This window comes from Hyperolius riggenbachi, chromosome 1 (assembly GCF_040937935.1).
Source record: "Hyperolius riggenbachi isolate aHypRig1 chromosome 1, aHypRig1.pri, whole genome shotgun sequence".
NCBI lineage: Eukaryota > Metazoa > Chordata > Amphibia > Anura > Hyperoliidae > Hyperolius > Hyperolius riggenbachi.
Window position 1 is genome coordinate 520,584,606 of NC_090646.1, and position 22,371 is coordinate 520,606,976.

The 22,371-nt window shown below is 44.5% G+C and overlaps 1 protein-coding gene across 1 annotated transcript in view; it reads right to left on the minus strand.

The window, feature by feature from the left end:
- The window catches only part of PPP1CC (protein phosphatase 1 catalytic subunit gamma), a 65,577-nt gene extending 55,529 nt beyond the window's left edge, over window positions 1-10,048 (minus strand). The window contains exon 1 of the mRNA XM_068245483.1: window positions 9,800-10,048. Within this exon, the coding sequence (XP_068101584.1) occupies window positions 9,800-9,854 (55 nt within the window). The 5' untranslated portion in view covers window positions 9,855-10,048. The remainder of the gene's footprint in view (window positions 1-9,799) is intronic.
- Window positions 10,049-22,371: the final 12,323 nt, after the last annotated feature.

Here is a 22,371-nt window from a genome sequence, read left to right on the forward strand (position 1 = left end):
CTCTCACCGCCGCGGCCCTGCCGCCTGATTGGCCTGGCGTCTTGATGTAATTACAATCAGCTGTTCCGCTGATTCACCTTTCTCCGCCGCGGCCCCTGCCGCTCTGCAGACCTCAGATCACGCGGGACGCCAGCGCGTGACTACTTCCGGGTAAAGCGGAAGTGACCTCTTCATGCGCGCGCCTGCGTGCATAACACCGCTGCCTTCCTTGGAGAAGCCTCCCATTCGCTGCAGGACTCCCCACTGATCACTGCTCAGCTCTAATGGGAGTCCTGCTACACGCTGCCCCTGCCGACTGACATGGATGGCACCCTGGAGACCTCTCCCTCCGTTCCGTCCGGGACAGGAAACTATACTAAGGTATAGCAGCAAAGTAAGTGGCTTATATAGCAGGCTGCCTGTTGCTTATGCAAATTTGTTCTTTTGCAGTTCCTGTCCACGGTGGGGAGGGAGACAAGTCTCATCCAGGGGTGCTGTCCGAGTGACGATCCGGGAAAGATAGTTTCCATCTTGGTTACCTTTGAATGAAGCCAATCCTGGTCACCCTTTTCTCCTCCTGCTAATTGTGAATTTGTTACCCACTCTCCTCCCAGAGTCTTCAGACACTCCCACTGAGGTCTACACTAGGAAGTGTGCTGTCTTGTCATTAGAAAGAGGGGGGGGGGGGGGGGGGAACAGGGAAGTGGAGGAATATATTCTAGATACCCCCCTCAATCATGCGACCATTTTGCCAGTGCTCTTAAAGTATGATAACTTCAAACCATAAAAGTTTTGAATGCAGGATTAGCATCTTTATCACATAATACACTCAGACCAGTTGCAGTTAAAATGTTAACGCGCCTTGGGAGAGGGAAGCCTCGTGATCCTAAAGAGGCTTTTGCTGTCCTTGTACATCAGCCAATTCCAGGACTGGGACCCCAAAGTGTGGCCTTCCAGCATATGCCTACTAGCACAGTCCTGCTTAGGCTCCAGCAGCAATAACCAAGCCTAAATGGGTCCATGCTACTGGGCAAGCAGAGAAAGCTGGTCAGGACAGTGCTGGAGCAGGCGTGGAGGAGGAGGATGGAGGTCTCTTTTGGCTCCACCAGCTTCCCCCTCCCAAAATAAGTAATCCCTAGGATTTATTTATTTTTTTAACACTTCCAGCATCACTAAAGGAAACCAGAGAAACTATATTCAGAGTTTTATACATACCTGGGGCTTCCTTCAGCCCCCATCCACACAGATCGCTCCCACACCACGGTCCTCAGTCTTCTGTACCGGTCCTTGTAACATCCGCCAGCTGCTGCAAGTCTGAGTATGTGCAGTGCGCTCTCTCCGGCAGAGAATAGTACTGCGCAGTGGCCCAGTACACCCATCACACATCCAATTTGATTGTCACATTTTACCAATTCCATGTGGTAGGAGAGCTTTACACAAACGGTTCATAGTATTCAAAACAGGGCTGTGGAGTCAGTACAAAAATCCACCGACTCTAATTTGCGTATTACAATCTTGTTGATTGAAAGTATGCAGCATGAAATTTGTCTCAACTGCCAACGCTTAGGATTTTTAAAAGACAACTGAAGTGAGAAGGATATGGAGACTGCCATATTTATTCCCTTTAGTCATAGACTAAAACTAGTCCTTGGTAAGAGTACTTGTAAAAAGGTACAGGCCGGAACAAAGAACATCCATCAGGCCCTAGGTAATGTGACTGTGGTACATGTAAGAGTGATGTGCAGGTACTCTGCAGGGGAATAAGGAGATTCTTCCTCTATTACACATTCTTCATACACAATCTGAACCAGGTTTAAGGGTGATAGACAACACCTCTGTGTTCAATGTGCACAACATTCTCAGTGGATTCCCTGCAGCTCTGTGGAGAGTGCATATGTAGAGTATAGTACTACTGTGTAACAAAGTAAACCTGAGATGAAATTCAAGTCTTATACATACCTGGGGCTTCCTCCAGCCCCCTTCAGGCTAATCAGTCCCTTGTTGTCCTCTGCCACCTGGATCTTCTGCTATGAGTCCAGGTACTTGAGCCAGTCTGGCGTAGTGCGCATGCACACACTCCGGCGCGAGTGTACTACACCTGCGCAGCACTGTTGAGCAGGTGCAGAACGCTCCTGGCTGTGGAAGCGGCATGCAGCCAGACTGCGCTGACTGGCTGAATTACCAGGACTCATAGCAGAAGATCCAGGTGGTGGAGGTGCGAGGCATGGATTAGCCTGAAGGGGGCTGGAAGAAGCCCCAGGTATGTATAAAAAAAAAAAAAAAAAAAAAAAAAAAAAAAAAAAAAACACACTTCTCTTTTCATCCTCAGGTACCATTTTATTCGTAGTCACCAAACCAAAGTTTAACATATCAAATTATGTAATTTCATGAGCAAAAAGTGCATACATTTGCATAAATCCGAATCAATGCAGTGTTATTTTCATCTCATTGACCATCTCTATTAGTGACACAGCTACACATCGGGCTTTATACTTACAGCATAGATGTTATTTTGTATATATAAGATTCCTGTGTACACATATATACAGTCACAAATATATCTGACTTTTAAAAAAAAAAAGCAGTCCCCGTATTTTTGAAGCAGCACAACTAATTTTGATTGGTTTATTTCATTTTTGTGGACTAAGCACAGCTAGTACTGTATATATAAATTATTTATGATGACTATTATCTGAGAAATAGAAAATTTTATCATATTTTCTATTTTAATTACAGTTTAAATTCATTAGGAGTCTGAGCATTTTTTCCCCGACTCCAGGCAGCCAAAATTACTCCGACTCCACAACCCTGATTCAAAATATGACAGCCCTACTGCTACATGGAAGTGATAAAATAAGTCAGTGATTAGCCAATCAACATTTAGTGTATAAGGCTTTACTTCAGCTTGATACCATTTAGTAGCTTTAAATGATAAGCAAGGGATGCATGTACACTATTAAAAAAGGAACCTGCAGTGAGACATAAAGGAGACTCAATAGGAGTTGCCTGGCAGACCTGCTGAACTCTTTGGCTGCAGTAAGGTTTTGAACCACAACACCTGAAACAAGCATGCAGCTAATCTTGTCAGACAGCTGAGCTAAAACATGCTTGCTCAGGGTCTATGGCTTAGGCCTCGTTCACATCATTTAGCGCAGATGGCTGTGCGATTGGAACGCAACGCGTCCGATCGCACGCCATCTGCGCTCCTATGCGCTGCAGATCCCATTCATTACAATGAATGGGATCTGCGCTGAGATTCCCAAAAAATGCGTGCAGCACGCGATAGCGCAATCGCGCTGCCACGCAGCACATATGATGGGAACGGTAGAAAGGCTGTCTATGCCCTTCTACCGTTCTTGCGTGTCGCACACTATACGCGCTGCCAAAATGCGCACGGCAGCGCGTATAGTCTGAACGAGGCCTAGAGGGCGAGGATCAGCAGGATAGCCAGGCAACTGGCATTTCGCTTAAAATGAAGTCAGCATTCATATCCCTCACTTCAGTGATCTGAGTTTTAAAGGGAACCTAAAGGCCTTTAGTGATGCATGCACAAATGTCTCCTGAAGCACTTCCACAGCTCGCTTCCCCCCCCCCCCCCCATTACATATCCCCCTTTTTCCATAGCATCGCCATTCCTCCTCCTTTCCTCATATAAGCACTATGAATCTGCAGCAACATGTAGCAAAACTTCTGCCCCACCCCCCATACATGGACAGAAAGTCATCTAGGAACAGAATACTAGATTGCAGAAACATAACCCGATCTGGTACCTTACAGAATGATTTCACGTGTACAAGAGACTAGTACCTTCCTCACCTTCTCCATAGCACAACATCTGTTTCAGGTTAGCTGTGGCATGTGTCATGGGCTGTAACAAGTTATGCTGGGAATACACGGGTCGATCCGGATCGACCCCCGCTGATCGATTACCGCTCGTCCCAATCGAGCGGGGGTCGAGCAGCATGATCGGACCAGCTGAATATCAGCTGGCAGGATCAGCTGCTCGATACACGGTACAGAAACGTACAGTGTATCCCCAGCATTACAAAGACATAGGTTTACTAGTTGTAGGAGCCAAACCAATAATCCACATGCTAAACAACACACACACACCTCACACATACAACAAAGGGATGGAGCTATATTTACAACATACTCGACAGCTATATGTAAATGCCCTAGAAAAATGAAGCCTAATGGATTATGTACAAATTTCACTAATCCCAGAAAACCATCAGAAAGCATTTTTAAAAGTTGTTCTTAAAAAAAAAAAAAAAAAAAAAAAAAAAAAAAAAAGGTTTTATTGTATAAAATCTGTTGCCCCTTGCAACACATTTGTAAAACCATGCTAGGATGTTGCTGGTAGTTCGTTGCTATGGGGAATAATGATGGTTCGACACGCTCATCCTACATTTTTCATCACAGGATTCAGTGTGTATGAGGCTAGGTTAACTTCTTTATGCTATAGGTGTATTGTTTCAGGCCTCACAAATACTGCAGCATGAGCTGTTCTATCCTATAACCATAATGCTGCAATATAAAGTTAAAGTGAACATTTATTTATTTGTTGTATTTATAAAGCGCCAACATATTACGCAGCGCTGGACATTAATTTAGGTTACAGACAATATTTAGGGGTGACAAACAGCAATATGACAATACAGGAATACAAGAAAACCAGATCACAGCACAGTACGAGTACAAGGTAATGCTTAGTCAGTCACTGGATGGGAGCATGGAGTTAGGCAAGTTAGGTTCACTCAAATGCATAGCATGGGTGCACAGTAATAGAGGTGCATGATCAGGTAGGACACAAAAGGAGTGAGGACCCTGCCCAAAGGCTTACAATCTAGAGGGAGAGGTAGGGACACGAGAGGTAGGGGACCAGAGTTCGGCTGTGGGTTTAGAGCAATTGTGAGGGGTGGTAGGCAAGAGTGAAAAGGTGAGTTTTGAGGGCCTTCTTGAAGGTGTTGAAGGAGGGGGCTGCCCTAATGGGTGGAGGTAGGGAGTTCCATAGTGTCGGAGCGGCTCTTGAGAAGTCTTGGAGGCGTGCATGGGACTGGGTGATGCGGGGGACGGTCAGGCGAAGTTCATTGGAGGAGCGGAGTGAGCGGCTTGGTGTGCATCTCTGAGTAAGATCAGAAATGTAGGTTGGACAGGTTTTGTGAATGGATTTGTAGGTCAGACACAATATCTTGAATCTGATTCTGGACTGGATAGGAAGCCAGTGGAGGGATTCACGGAGGGGAGCCGCCCTGGTGGAGCGATGGGAGGAGTGGATAATTCTGGCAGCCGCATTCATGATGGACTGCAGTGGGGCTATTCGGGTCTTAGGGAGTCCAGACAGAAGGGCATTGCAGTAGTCGAGGCGGGAAATTATGAGGGCATGGATGAGGAGTTTGGTGGTGGCAGGGGTCAGGAAAGGGCGAATCTTACAGATGTTACGAAGGTGGAAGTTGCAGGACTTTGTGAGGTTTTGGATGTGGGGAGTGAAGGAGAGTGCGGAGTCCAGGGTGACACCCAGACAGCGGGCTTGAGAGGTAGGGTGAATAGTAGTGTGGTTAACAGTGACCTGCACATCTGGGAGGTCCAGGGATGACCGGGGTGGGAAGATCATAAATTCCGTTTTGTCTAGATTTAGTTTTTAGTTTTAACATCCGGACTAAAAAGCGACTCAGCAGCACTGAAAAGGCTGTGTTTCTTTAACAGTTTCACAGCATCAGAACTTTGTTTCTCTTATACACACCTCATTTTTAGCTGCACAGAAGAAAACTGCCCGGGCTTTTTTCCCCTGATGCTGTGCAAAGCATGATGGGATTTCTGATTTTGTTTTTCTCTCTTTCTGCTGTTTTGGTGCAATTTTTTTTTTGTTTACATTTTGAATTTGACATTTGAAGCCTAGCGTGTGCAGCTGGGAGGGGTAATCAGGACACAGGATAGTTGGAACTGTGTCTCCTGCTCCTTGTCACCTCCTTTCAACCAAAAAGATGGCTGCCCCCATGACAAAGATGGCAGCCCCCATGAATGACAAACATTTGCCTGTTCTAAAACAGGGTGGGTAAGAGATTACCTATCTATTCTAATTAACATAACTAATGTAACTTGATGACAGTATGTTTGTTCAGGCCGAAGTTCCCCTTTAACCTCAGAAAATTAGAAGCATGCTGCTGAAATAAGTCTAAAGGTGGCCACATACACGATACAATAAAATGATGAAGAATTGTACGCCAATTTGATAAATATGATCGGATCTCAAAAAAATAAAATAAACTCCCCCCCCCCCATTCAAGTGAAAAATCTGATTGGATTTCCCATTTTTCGATTTTTATCGATCTGGAATGCTGTAAGTTTTTCTTCAATTTTTCTAAAGATTGCATGGGTTGTTAGATTTTCAATTTATTCATATACACACCCTAGCAATTTCGCAGAGTTTCCAATCATTTTTATCATAATTGGGGAAAAATTAAACGTGTGTGGTACATTGGTCATATACTTGAAATTGGTTATAATTTCAAGTCACAAAGCGCTCACAAAAGCGCTCCTAGTGGGTTCCAGGACTAATGCTGGGAATATACAATGAGATTTCTCAGCAAATTTACTGCCCGATCGATTTCCATTCACATCTAGGAGAAAGATCAAAGAAAAGATTGAAAATCAGATCGGACCTGTCGGAAATTAATCGAACCATATAGCTGCAAAAAAAAAAAAAAAAAAAAAAAACCACACACACACACACACACACACACACACACACACACACACACACACACACAACTCAGTGTATTCCCAGCATAATGCGTGAACACACGACACACAAAATGATTTTAAATAAAATACACATGTGAAACACTACTGCATGTATATTTTGGATAGATTGCTTGTATTTTCTGAAGGCTGAAAAGTCTAACAACTTGCAACGTGAATTTTCTCCCAAAATGCTCAGGTTTTCCCATTACATAGCAAGTGCCATCAGGGTTCTCTTGCTAACCAATACAGACTACAAAACAAAGCTTGCCCTGGAGCATTGGAATGTGCAGTGTCAAGTATCAATGAACTTGCCACCATGAGAGTTCAAGCAGCATCCAAGGCATTTTTTTTGTGTACACGGCCAGAGATTTTTGGCTTATTACAGGCGCTTACATTATAGGCATTAAAACCCTCTTGCCTAGTTGCTGCAAGATGCTCCTTTGTTAAGGCTATACCACACAATTTAAAAAAAATTACTAGTAAAAAATACACTGGCACTACAAAAAGCTTAATTTGGCAGTAGCAAAAGATGCATGGCATAAAAAAAATAAAAATAGTCGCCTAGTGTATATGCATTGAGGGAAAACACTGCGATACAACTAATCTTTCACAATTTAAGAACCTTTGTAGCTTGGTCTAGCAAGAAACCATAGAATACCAATAAAAAGTGAGCCAAACGTGTGATAATCTATATAGACACAATGGGCTCTATTCTCAAAGACTTCCCGCTTGCGGTAAAGTGCATGCGGGAAGTTTGCGACCAAAACAGTCAAGTTGACATTCTCAAAATGTTCCGCATGTTTTTTCCGCATGCGGAAAAAGTGCGGGATTCATGCGGAAAAATTTCCGCAAAGGTCAGTATTTACCGTAATAAAAAATTCTCAATAATGTTCAGGCGCATCATTTCGTCGTTATTTACCGTTTTTTTTATTACCTACAAGTAGTAGGTGATATATTCCGCATCCCATTGACGTTAATGAAGTCTGGAGGCTTATGGGCTGTGCTTGCTGGACTTTAACTTTTTTTTTTTTTTAAACACTTTTTCATGCGACCTTTTTACCGCATGAATAATAGCTGTTTCCGCATCTTTTTTCCCGCATGCAGAAAATATTAGTGAATGTGGAAAAAATGCGGAGTTTACCGCTGGCGAAAATATACCCGTAAAATTTTGCGGTGTTTTATCAGCTTTGTGACTAGAGCCCATTGTGTAACATATTTTCCTGTAACGCAAACATGCAGCTACAACTGCCTCTTATCAATCTTCTTATAGGAATAACTACTTGGCCATCCTTTGACATGCCTGGTACCAATTTACAAGAACGTACAAATATAAAAGTGTCACGTGGGGAAAATGCAATCTGTTCCCTGTGCAACAGATTAACGCACCAGTTCAAAGTTAAAGTGTGTGTACAGTCAATATCAAAACCTCAACTATATCTGAGTCCTGCAGGAATCTGTGCCAATTACTAAGAAAAAGGACATTTCCTCAATAAACACATTTATATTTTCTTTAATTTAAAGTCCTTATGGCATCACTCAATTTGCAAACACTTTTAGATACACTTGTAAAGTAAGGGGGGGGGGGGGGGGGGACAAAGGAGAGAAAAAAGCTGCTGATATAAATAAAAGGTTTGTTTTACAAGTTATGCTGATCTGGCTATACTCCCAAAAAATTGGCATAAGTACGCACATCAGGTTCACACTACCTGACTCAAAAAATACAACCAAAGTATCAGCACTACAACTATGTTACTAGTATTTACCTAGGGTCAGCAGTGCCCAACTCGACAGTTCCCAGCAGCTGTTGAATTATTCATCAAGCCAGTTGCAAATAAAAAGCAGAGCAAAACAATCAAATGTACAGAGCAGCCAGATAACATCTGTTAATGAACTTTCAGACTTCCACTGCTCCCCATTCCTTTATTTACTGAAGATTGTTAATCATGTTTTTAATAGGTAAAAAAAACCTAAGGTGAAACAATTGTACTGCGTGCACAATTACTGTTCAAAGATCACTTAAGGGGCCCATACACTCAGCTGATTGATTGCAAATCAATTGATCGATTTGCAACAGATTTCAATCGATCTGACATGTTGGAAAAATTTGGCTCATCTCTGGAGATGGCTTCTCAATTTGCATTGGACCTAATGGCAACAAAATGCCATCAGATCGATTTTCAATAGATTTCATACCAAAACCTATTGGAAATCTGTTCCTAGTAAAAACACTTTTTCATGCGACCTTACCACGATTCCCGCATGAATAATTACAGCTGAACCAAAACTTTGCATAAGGCCAATCTGAATCAGAGGCCAGTGACAGGTACCTGACAGGTTCCCTTTTAGATTTTAATTAGAACTATATGCCAAGTCAAACTTCAGCACCTGCTAGCTTTGGTAAATATAGTTAAAACAAATTCTCCACAAAATAAAATAAAAGTTGAACTTTTCATCACATCATTTGGGCATATAGTGCCAACATCTTCCACAGCCACTTTTAAAGATTATATTATATAGTCTTGTCTCTCCCTTAGAGGCACTCACACTAACCAGACATTTGTCCAATGTAGTCTAGGGCCAATTTTAGGCAGAAGCCAACTCACTTATCTGTAGGTCTTTGGGATGTGGGAACAAACTAGCACCCAGAGGAAACCCACGCAGACACACAGAGAGCATACAAACTGTGCAGACTGTGCCCTGGCAGGGGTTCAAACCGGTTGCACATGGAACAGCTGTACAGAACAAACAGCCAGGCCAGCGATGCTGAAAAAAATAATCTCATTGGTTGTTATGGGCTACTGATGCACTTTACGCCAAATTTCTTCGCATGCAGGCCTTGAGAAATCTGCCCCAGCGGGTCTAGCTCTGCAAGCAAAAATAGGCGCAAAGAGGTCCTATAGGCCGGCCACATCCAGCAGGGAGAGCGCCCTCTCTCTGCCCGCTGCACACCCGGCAGGCCGGCGTCATAGAGCACACAAGGCAGCAGAGCCCAGTGTAGCCTGCCAAGAGGGAAGCAGCACAGACCTCGGCGTCACCTCACACCAGCCAGGCCTGCCCCAGAGAGAATCCTCACCTTCTAACAGCCGCTGGATGATGCTGTCGATGTTTAACTTGTCGACATCTGCCATGGCCTCCGCAATCCGGACGAGTTCGCTGAGAGAACAGAGCTAGCGAGCAGGAAGAATAGGATAAACCGTGAAAACAAATAGCGGAGGCTGACAAGCCGGAGGACTCCAAGCCTCTTCCGTTACAGGCTCGGAGCAGAGAACAAAATGGCGCCGCCTCCTCCTCTGCCGGCCCGCGCACGAATCTTTCCTCTGCCGTAAGAACTATTTAATGCTGAAGCAACTGTACGTCTAAAGCCGTGGAACGCCTCACGCTGAGTGTTGCTCCGCGAACCGTTTGGCGAGATCAGCGAGTTTTGTGCGTTTGGCTCTAGCGCTGTATTTGCTTGGAAGAGAAGATGCATGGACTCTTTTTTGTTGTTGTCAAAATAATAGTGTTACGTATGTGTATATGTGCTGTTTACTTTTTGTGCAATGTTTATAAATCTTGTCATGGCAGAAAAAAAGATGAATAACGGGGAAACTATGTATTAGTAGCTCCTTCCACACTGAAAGTTGCAATCATAATCCCAATTGCGATCATGATTTTCAGTATTGTAGTTAGTAAGAGAGCCCATTTCGCTACAATTAAGGGCCTGTTTCCACCAGATGCGTTGCTATGCGAAAACCGCTCTGCATCACAATGCAAGTAGACTGCAACCAATTCACGTCAATGGAATAGTTTCCATTGACGCGAATTTACCTACACGATGCGACGCGGGGGAAATTATGGATAGCATGCTGTAGTTTTCCACAGCACGCATCCGAGTCCCCATAGCTGCTAGCTGGAAGCCGCATGGAAGATAACCGGAAGTACATGCGGATGGATGCGAAGCGATGCGGCACTCCCCTCGCATCTAAAGCACTAGTGGAAACGGGCCCTAAGAGTGTGATCAATGGCCGTGATTTAGATTTCAGATGAAGAGCTGGTAGAAATGTTTCTAAAAGGAGATCGCATAGGACCACATTTGTTATGCAATTTGCATGTGCTCCCATCCATTTAAAAAGCAGCAGGCACTATTTTTGTGATTGGGTGTAAGGTAGAATGACCAGACGTCCTGGATTGCCCGGGACGTGTCCCGGATTCGGGGTCCGCTGTCCCAGGCAGCATGAGGTCCCGGGAAACGTCCCACTTCTAGCAGCGGGACACCCGGCCTCGGGATTCTGGCCACTGTAACTGCATGAACTGGCAGCGGCGTCTATAGACGCCGTGCCAGGTCATTGCCCGCAGCCCCGCTCCAGCCTCCCTAGGCCCGGTTCACACTTGCGTTCCAGGTCCGGTTTCCCCAGACCCGGAACGCACCGTATACTGTACAAACGGACCCGGATGTGAATGGATACATTGTTATTCAATGTATCCATTCACACCCGTCCGTCTGTCAGTATCCGGGTCCGGGCTGCGTTCAGGATTTTTCCAACAGGCAGCTTTTTTCCGGAACGCAGGCTCCGGCGGCCGCACCTGACCCGGAACCTGACCATTTTCCACGCACCATAGGAAGTGATACGAAACGGAAGTTTCTCATCACACTGGCAATAGGAGCGGCTTTCGTTCTTTGCCACATGGGGGGTCCAGGCGTGGACAGATGAGGGGGGGGGGGAGACGGCAGCGCTGACAGGACAACAGTCCAGGTATGTTAATTATTGTATTGTGGGCTGTTGTCCTGTACTGTGTGCGCTGTGTCCCCGACACCCGCCCATGCCTGTCTGTGCTGCTGCGCCTGTTTAAAGTACAGTATCGGCAATTCGAAAGTGTTACTTTCCGGATGCCGAACTGATACTTTTTTGTCCGCAACCTGACCGGATCCTGAGGGATCCGTACGGGACCCGGACCCGGATGTACGGCCCGGTTTCACACAAAATGCGAGTGTGAACCAGGCCCTAGTCTTCCGGTGTTCCGACACCGGCAGGCGAGCAGGGCTACGGTAAGATGGCTGCCGAAGCCCTGTACTGGAGACTATTTGTGACTCCAGTACAGGGCTTCGGGCGCCATTTTGCCGTAGCCCTGCTCTGCCTGTCAGCGCGGGAGACTGTAGGAGGAGGAGGAGCAAGACGGTCCCAGGAGCAGCGCGCCAGAGGCTGGCCAGGAGCAAGAGGAAACTTCTGCCAGGTGAGTAAATTCTTTTTTTTTTTTCAGGTGAAATGTGCCCCCATTGCGTTTATTTTGTGCTGAAATGTTGCTCATTGCATTTATTCTGTGCTGTAATGTGCCCACATTGCGTTTATTTTGTGCTGAAATGTGCCCCATTGCATTTATTTTGTGCTGAAATGTTCCCACTTTGCGTTTATTTTGCGCTGTAATGTGCCCACTTTGCGTTTATTTTGTGCTGTAATGTGCCCACTTTGCGTTTATTTTGTGCTGTAATGTGCCCACTTTGCGTTTATTTTGTGCTGTAATGTGCCCACTTTCTGTTTATTTTGTGCTGAAATGTGCCCACTTTACGTTTATTTTGTGCTATAATGTGCCCACTTTGCGTTTATTTTGTGCTATAATGTGCCCACATTGCGTTTATTTTGTGCTGAAATGTGCCCACATTGCGTTTATTTTGTGCTGAAATGTGCCCACTTTGCGTTTATTTTGTGCTGAAATGTGCCCACATTGCGTTTATTTTGTGCTGAAATGTGCCCACATTGCGTTTATTTTGTGCTATAATGTGCCCACATTGCGTTTATTTTGTGCTGAAATGTGCCCACATTGCGTTTATTTTGTGCTGTAATGTGCCCACTTTGCGTTTATTTTGTGCTGTAATGTGCCCACTTTCTGTTTATTTTGTGCTGAAATGTGCCCACTTTACGTTTATTTTGTGCTATAATGTGCCCACTTTGCGTTTATTTTGTGCTATAATGTGCCCACATTGCGTTTATTTTGTGCTGAAATGTGCCCACATTGCGTTTATTTTGTGCTGAAATGTGCCCACTTTGCGTTTATTTTGTGCTGAAATGTGCCCACATTGCGTTTATTTTGTGCTGAAATGTGCCCACATTGCATTTATTTTCTGGTGTCTGGGGTAACTGTTTCTGCATTTATTATTTAATGGTCATAGTTGGATATGTTTGCTGCTTTGGGGTTACGGTATACTATTAAATAGCATCACACAGTTTTTGCACACCCATGATGCGAATCCGCGTTTGACCACATCATGGCGTAAACACTGCTTTCTTATGCCTCGCTGTCACATCATTATGTTAACTCCGCCCATATGATGTCATGGCCACGCCCATTTTTGGGGTGCCCCCTCTGGCCCCCCCCCAGGTTGACTCGACAAAAATCCGGTCACTCTATTTAAGTGCTCTTTTCCATTATGAAATGCGATCGCAATCGCATTTCAATTTCCACCATGCGATTGAGCTACTATACTCAGTATAATAGAGCTCAAACGCATCCAAAACGCGGCAGGACGACGATTGCACTTGGACCAAAATCGCAATCGGATCGCACTAATGGAAATTGCCGCTGCTGTTTCCATTAGTTTAATGTACCTTGCGTTTTGCGTTTGGAATCAAATCGCAGGGTAGTGGAATAAGGCCCTAAGATAGATTGCACCTCTACACCACCATGCTGCCCATCAATATCAGAGACATTTTATGTATAGAGGAACCGTAGTAAAAATAACATAATTAATAAAATTGCTTTTTTTTTTTTTTTTTACAATATTAATTTATAAATTATTTAGTCATCGTTTGGCCTTTGTAAAACTTTTCTCACCTATACATTCTGAAATTTATCAGAAATGGTGACATCTTTAGTCCTGTCAGGTGATCTCTGCGGAACGTTTAGTGAGAGTTCTGAAGCCAGTACAAAATATACATGGTCTTCCAGAATGCACAGGGAAGGGGGAAGGGATTCTGCACAGCTCTCTCCCCCTATTGTGTCTTGGAAATCATTATACATATTATTCATCATGTTACTTTTGTTACTGTCATTACCACTTCTGTATTTTGTATTGTTTTTTGTAAGTTGTCTCTAATTATGTATCTTGTATATTGGTGTACACCATTGTCTGTATTATTATGTACCCCATGTTTGTTTCTTACTTTGTACAGCACCACGGAATAGGTTGGTGCTTTATAAATCAATAATAATAACAGCTAATCAGCCTAGGCTAAACATCACTGGGAGGGCAGGGCTACATTCAATATAAGGCAATATACAGATTTAGGCCTATTGCACACCAGAGCGGTTCGGCTGCGGTTTGCGATCCGCTTGCGGCTGCGGATCCGCTAGGGTAATGTATTTCATTGGGGGGGTTCACACCAGAGCGGGAGGCGTTTTTCAGAAATGCATACTCCCGGGCTCCTGCAGATTTTGGATTGCGGAGGCGTTTCTGCCTCCAATGTAAAGTATAGGAAAAACGCAAACCGCTCTGAAAAACGCCAGTTCAGAGCAGTTTTGCAGGCGTTTTTGTTACAGAAGCTGTTCAGTAACAGCTTTACTGTAACAGTATAAGAAATCTACTACACCAAAACCGCAAAATGCTAGGTGAAACGCTACAGAAAAATAAGAAAAAGCGTTTCAAAATCTGCTAGCATTTTGCGGATCTGCTAGCGGTTTTTGGTGTGCACCAGGCCATAGGAAGTGTTAGCAGGAAAGTTGCTGTAAAAAGTGGGTAACCTAAATAATTTATTGCATCCAACTACAGTATAGGTCTCTACAGTGACAACTGAAGTGAGAAATATATAGAGGCTGCCATATTTATTCCCTTTTATACAATACCAGTTGCCTGGCAGTGCTGTTGGTCTATTTGGCTGCAGTAGTGTCTGAATAACACCAGAAACAAGCATGAAGCTAATCTTTCAGATCTGACAATAATGTCAGAAACACCTGATTTGGTGCATGCTTGTTCAGGGGTTAGGTCTAAAAGTATGAGGGCTGGAACCCACAAGGGCGATTTTTTGAGCCTTTAGGGAGCGTTTGAAAACGCTAGCGTTTTGTAAAAATGCTCAGCTAATGTAAATGGATGGGGCAACTTCCACTGGAGCGATTGCGATTAGAAAAATCACAAACGCAGGACATGCAGCATTTTGTTAGCGTTTGCGCTTCAAGTATATCATCGCTGGCGTAATCGCTCAGCAAAACCTGCACGGAGCGATTTTGCTAGCGTTTTCAAGTTACTGCACACTGTAACAAAATTAAAATTAATTGAAAGGACCAATCAGACTTTAAAACGCTAATCGCTACACAACCGTTAGCAAATTGATACACTTTTTAAAATCGCTCCCTAAAACGCTCATTGAAATGCTTACAAACTGCTCATACAAAATGCTAGCGCTTGCGATTAACGATTGCGTTTTGCAGTGGGTTCCAGGCCTTAGAGGTAGGACAACCAGGCAACTGGCATTGCTTAAAAGGAAATAAATATGGCAGTCTATATCCCTCTCACTTTAGTTTCCCTTTAATTTTGTCACTGGGGAGATGGCAAACAGAATATTTGTTTCTGTCACAATGAAAATGCCAGGGACCCAGCGCTGCAAGGCGAAAGTGCTAACCGCTAGGCCACCGTGCTGCCTTGTGGTATTGTATGTATTGTTAATATATTTTTTCTTTGTACTGTTTCCACTTTAGTTGATTTTCAATAAAGCTTTTAATGTGAAAACAAAATAAACATCACTGCACTCTATTGTATTTGTTTCCCCTTTTAATAGTAGTGAATGCTATTTGGCAATGAATAAAATGGTAATCAGACTGAAATCCGGGGAAATTGATTTTCCAGAAAGTTATTTATTCTCACAATCAGAAAAATGCCATTCATTTAACAAAACAGTAGCACTTTTTTTTTTTTTGTAAACCTGTGTGCCCTTTATGAATAGGCACCATAGCAGATACTAGATCTTTGCACAGTGTTGTAAGCAAATGGTTAAATGTTACAGCAGCACGATAGCTGTGGATGCCAGCATTACAGGTTTCAAGCACGATTATACAAGGAGTTATAAACATGAGTTACGTGAGACTGAGTCATACTTGCTGTTTCGTCAACCAATACTGTGACAAGTAAAAATATAATTTAGGTACTTTTTACTCTAAACATTGTACATTAGGTATCATCCCTAACAGTGTTCCCCCAACTGTTTCAGGAAAAAGAAAAACAGCACAGCAAGTCCCCATAGGATCTTATTAGAAAGAAAGAAGATCTGTCCACATTTCTTCCAGTACGTCAGTGGAGAAAATACTGACTGGAGCATAGCAGTGACAGGTGGAAAGAAAACAGGAGGAGGAATTGTCCACAGATCTGCCTGTCAGCTCTAGGAAACGTGTACTTTTATTAACGTTATCTTAGCTCTGGTTTATCAAGAAGAGTACAAATGAAACTAGAACCAAAATAATGCAGTTGCCCGGAGCAACCAATCATAAATTAATAATTTACCAGTTGACTAGCATTTTTGTGACTAAACACACCATGTTATCATTGAGAAAAACAAAAGTTTGCTTTCCTAAAACAGAAAGAATTTGCGATAATTCAGGTTGGAGTGAGCTTGAGATGTCTCCCAGGCACCACTGCTGAATATATGCAAATTAACCATTGTTACCCTTAGAAGCTAAACACACCTCCAGAACCGCTGGAATGCAATGATGTGTCAGCTTGTTAATATGTACAGAGCCATAATAATCCAACATGCATACAGACTGTTTCGGATTGTTTGATCCTCATCAGTGCATGGCATGGATTAATTTGGCTCTATGGAGTAGGGCTTGTAAATCCGAGAGGCACAGACCACAAATTGACTGATTTCATGCATCCTGTAGTTTTTTAATTGATAAAACTCCTCCTACCAACGCATTTCATCACGGTATAGCATCCTTATGAAATGTCCGTCTAGGACGTAAAACCCATCAGTGGCAGCCAGGGAGCCATAGCTGTTACAGTTTTTGGCGTTCTTCGTATTCCCACGTGCTGACGATGTAAGCTGTCCTCCTTACCAGCTTGGACTGTGTTTACCTATGAGAATACTGCTGATTGCAAATTAAGATTTTGTGTATGTGTTTCTTAAAAGGAATGTGGGTGAAATCTACCTGATCATGCAGGGTCAGAATAAATGTGTATATCTGTTGCATGTGGTGTTTTTTCTGCTGCTTACAGTGGCCACTGTATATATTATTATCAACACTACTGGACCTAAGCCCGTTACAATAACAGGCTCTAGGCCACCCTCACAATCCCCCTTCCCCGCCCGTCGGATCGGGGGGTAGGCTTTTTTTGTCTGATAACTCCTTTAAGTTAAGGGAAGACTTTTTGTATGTTAAGGAGGAACCCTTTGTTAATCACACACATCAGTCGTGATGGAGACTATTAAGGCAGCCATACACTGGTCGATGTGCCATCAGATCGACCAGCTGACAGATCCCTATCTGATCGAATCTGATCAGATAGGGATCGTATGGCTGCCTTTACTGCAAACAGATTGTGAATCGATTTCAGCCTGAAACCGATCACAATCTGTTCAGCTGCTCCTGCCGCCTGTCCCCCCCCCCCCCCCCCGTATACATTACCTGATGCGGGCTCCCGGGCGTCTTCTCTGCATCTTCTCAGCGCTGCACCCGCTCCATCCCGGCGCTTCCTGTGTCACTCCGTGACCAGGAAGTTCAAATAGAGCGCCCTCTATTTGAACTTCTTGGGTCACTGCAGTGACCCAGGAAGCGCCGGGATGGAGCGGGTGCAGCGCTGAGAAGATGCAGAGAAGACGCCCGGGAGCCCGCATCAGGTAATGTATTTTTCATCGGATCGGCCGCCGCTAGCGACGCGCACTTAACCGCGGGCGATCGAGGGTAATTTCCCGCACGGCGCGATCGACGGACCGATCCGATTTCGGGAGGAAATCGGATCGTCGGCGGCGTTTACCGCGAACGATTGGCAGCAGATTCGATCCCAGGATCGAATCTGCTGTCGAAACGGCCGGGAATCGGGCCAGTGTATGGCCACCTTTAGTCTTCTGGGAGATGGTATCACTTGACCTCCATACTGACCCCTGCAGGAGAGCATATAGGAACATTTTAGTGTGAGAGGGAATAGCTGTAAATTATTTAGGCATTGCTACGGATGCATAAAAAAAGGCCTGAAATTTGGTCTTTATTGGGAAAAATCTGCACTGTACACTTGTGTAGTCTCAAATATTCCACCTTTGATGTCTCCTTGTATGCTATAGCGGGAGTTTGGCTGTCGTAGTTTGGGATGATCAGCAAGATGCAAATATTTTCTAGTTGATGCAGGATGGAAATTGTGTATGCCATTTTATGCAACTTGAAAATTAACCTCAACAGATTTCAGTTGGTCTATTTTCAATCTGTATAAATTTGCATACACAACTCTAAATTATTGTCATCTCACTTGACCATCTGTAGTCATTAGGGTTGCTAACCGTCCATCTTTAGATGGGCAGTCCGTACAAAACAAGGCACAAATGGGCTGTCTGTACTTGTCCGTACTTTGTCTGTGGGCGTCCGTTCTTTTAACCGCTTGAGAACCACAGGCTTACACCCCCTAGTGACCAGGCCATTTTTTACAATTCAGCACACTGCAGCTTTAACAATGTGCTGCACGGCCATCCAACTTAGCACACAAATAAATCTGCCATCCTTTTCTTGCCACCAACAGAGCTTTCTGTTGGTGGCATCTGATTGCTGCTGCAGTTTTTTATTTTTTATTAATATAATTGCTTTTTTTTTTTTTTAATAAAATTGGATTTTTTTTACTTCTGTTTCCCTGCCTATCTAGGGGACATCCAAGTGACAGGGCTGTTTCCCATACAGTAATGCACAAGATCCCAGCGCTGTACAAGTTATTTTCGTTGTTTTTTTTCTTTTCAGCCTGCCAGCCACGATCGTGACTGGCAGGTTGTAACTCAGCGGGTATGCGCGCACGCCCCCAGGACTTGATGCCGATCAGCGTTAGGTGGTCGGGAGGGGGTTAAAGAGACCTCGGCTCAGTCCAGAACAGTGCCCATATGTGTTTAGTGTGGCCACAGCACCTTTAGGCCTCTTACACACTAAGACGTTGCGTTTGATGCGATGTTAAGGTCACACAACGTGCCCCTAACGCAGCGCATGTAGGTTATGAAACTGGACGTTATTTTGCACTGTGTTATGTGTCTCTCGGTGCGCCGTTTTCGTTGCATACTGATGGAACAAAAACGACGCATGCGTTACATTTTTCTTTTTTTTTTTTAAACTTACTGAGCATGTGCAACACACATAACACAGCAAATGTATTGCTAATCGCATAGCATGCAGCACTTTCTAAATATTGCTACACGTTACACACAACGCAACGTGTGCACTATGAATGTTGCACAGACTTAATATTGCTGTGCGTTAGTCCACGTTAAAACATTTTCTAACGTGCGACTTTAACGTCGCACTGTGAAAGAGGCCTTAAGCCTCAACTCCTCCATCTAGCCGAGATGCTTGCTAGACTTGCTTGCTAGGATGTTTTTTTAAAACATTTAAAAGGTGTGCTTAATGTCTGACCTTGTGCTGTCCCCATACATGTCTATGTGTCACTTCACACAAGAATCTTTCATGGCGTTCAAATAAAAGTAACATACTGCATACACAGACTGTTCCAAGAGATTGCTAATTGAAAATACCAGGTAGGACTAATTACAGCAAAAAAAAGCTATTGGAGGGCGGAGCCTGACATGGACCTGTGAGGACGCGCTCTTCTCGAGCTCCGAGCAACACGTTAGCTAAACCCCAGATATGAGCAGACGGAACGACTCCAATCCATACCCTGAGACCAGCAAAACAAAGGGGAACCGAAAAAGCACCAAGCAGACCCCAAACACGAGTGCTGGAACCGCTGCAAACCTAGTTTCCAACTATTTCTCTGGCCCGGTCCTACGCAGCACTTCTACCAAGATGGCCGACCAGACTGACATGGCGGGGCCCGCTGGCGAAAACCCATCAGCCCCGTGTAAGACCAACACCAAAAGTCTTGATGACATCTGGACTTTCTTACGCAGCCTTCCCACGAAACAAGTTATGGACTCACAGACCGACCGTAACTTAACTGCCATGAGAACGGAGATAGCGGCCCTCAGAGAGGACGTGACGGGTGTGGCTGACAGAGTCACCGAACTAGAAACCGATGTCTTGCAACTGCGTAAAGAGATGAAGGACCTGAAAGCAGCTGCAGAACGACAAGTCACTCTCAACAGCACTTACCGCTCTTCTCTGGAAGACTTACAAAACAGAGGACGCCGAAATAATATACGGCTGAAAGGCCTCCCGGAAGCCACCCGCAGTGAAGACCTTCAGGAGACAGTGCAAGCCATCTTTGATAAGCTGCTGGGGCAAGTCCACACTCCCCCAATTCGCCTTGACAGGGTACACCGGCCCCTCAAACCTGTCCCAAAAGGCGCTGTACCACCCCATGATGTGATCTGTAGAGTGCACCATTTCCATATCAAAGAAGCCATCATGGCGGCGGCACGACGGAACGGCCCAGTGGACTTTGACGGAGCCCAGATAGCCTTATATCAAGACCTTGCTCCATTTACCCTTGCCCAACGGTGGGCCCTGAAACCGCTGTTACAGATTCTTCAAGACGAAGGTGCGACATATAAATGGGGTTTCCCCTTCAACCTGCAAGCAAAACTCGGAAACCGTTCTGCAACCCTCCGTGCACCAGCGGACATCGCAACCTTCTGCACTGCGCTGGGAATAGACACGGTGGACCTACCCGATTGGAAGCCAGACTCGAAGCTCACTAACCCACCACAAAAGCAACGGAAGAACACTTAATGACCTGAACTCCATTGTGAGTATACTTCCAATCTATATAGTTGGTTATACTATCTTGAACTAGCAGTCACTGCTCATTCATGTCCGTTACGCAAGCGCTGAACTTTAATAATCTCTCTCTACGCTATACAACGACGACGCCCGTAAAGAACTTTCACCAATCTTTTTCGTTCCTGGTTGGATGTGTGTGTCCAGAATACGATGTGTTTGCTACTTTAACTTAAACTGCACATAGTATATGCCTTTTACCACCTACCTCTAGCTCATATGGCATATAGACTGAACGACATCGCTCTTTGTCTTTTTTCTACTGAGAAGTATATCGTGGACATTGTCACTTTAAAGTTTTTACACTTTTGGTCCTTCTGATCCACCATAAGGTCATATGTGCAGTGACTCTTCTGTTAAAAACTATTACGTTGAATGTTACCACTTAAATTGCAATTTATGCTTTTCTCTATATATCTTTAATGTTAAACGTATGAACACACATATGTATGATCACACTCTCACATTGGGTAATCACCCTTTTCCTCTTTCCCCCATGTACAGTAACACTAATCTTTGAACTGCCCACATAATATCTCATAGTATTACACAACCCTGGGCCTTCGACCATTAGAATGCTCTACTCCCTCCTGACTTGGCGTGGCCTCGTGGCGAGAGTAGAGACGCGTGAGCGGCGGTGGTGAGGACGTCCTGGATTTTAAATTTACATGCGCATGTTCTTATGTTTAAATGTGAGTGCACTACTACTTTTTCAATCTTTTAATTAAACGGAGTTACACTATGTCACCTCTTATTTGAGTTTATTAAGGAAGAAGGCTGCTGATAAGACTGAGGAGGTTTCATGAAACGCTTTAGCTGAACTGTCATGGTCAGCCAGTAGTGTTGGGCGAACATCTAGATGTTCGGGTTCGGGCCGAACAGGCCGAACATGGCCGCGATGTTCGGGTGTTCGACCCGAACTCCGAACATAATGGAAGTCAATGGGGACCCGAACTTTTGTGGTTTGTAAAGCCTCCTTACATGCTACATACCCCAAATTTACAGGGTATGTGCACCTTGGGAGTGGGTACAAGAGGAAAAAAAAATTAGCAAAAAGAGCTTATAGTTTTTGAGAAAATCGATTTTAAAGTTTCAAAGGGAAAACTGTCTTTTAAATGCGGGAAATGTCTGTTTTCTTTGCACAGGTAACATGTTTTTTGTCGGCATGCAGTCATAAATGTAATACATATAAGAGGTTCCAGGAAAAGGGACCGGTAACGCTAACCCAGCAGCAGCACACGTGATGGAACAGGAGGAGGGTGGCGCAGGAGGAGAAGAAGGCCACGCTTTGTGAGACACAACAACCCCGGCCTTGCATGAGGGCAAGAAGCGTGCGGATAGCAGGCTTTGTACCGCCATGCAGTCATAAATGTAATAAAGATAAGTGGTTCAATAAACAGGGACCACGCGGCAACGCTAACCCAGCAGCAGCAGACGTGATGGAACAGGAGCAGGCGCAGGAGGAGAAGGCCACGCTTTGTGAGACACAACAACCCAGGCCTTGCATGAGGGCAAGAAGCGTGCGGATAGCATGCTTTGTACCGCCATGCAGTCATAAATGTAATAAAGATAAGTGGTTCAATAAACAGGGACCACGCGGCAACGCTAACCCAGCAGCAGCAGACGTGATGGAACAGGAGGAGGCGCAGGAGGAGAAGGCCACGCTTTGTGAGACACAACAACCCAGGCCTTGCATGAGGGCAAGAAGCGTGCGGATAGCATGCTTTGTACCGCCATGCAGTCATAAATGTAATAAAGATA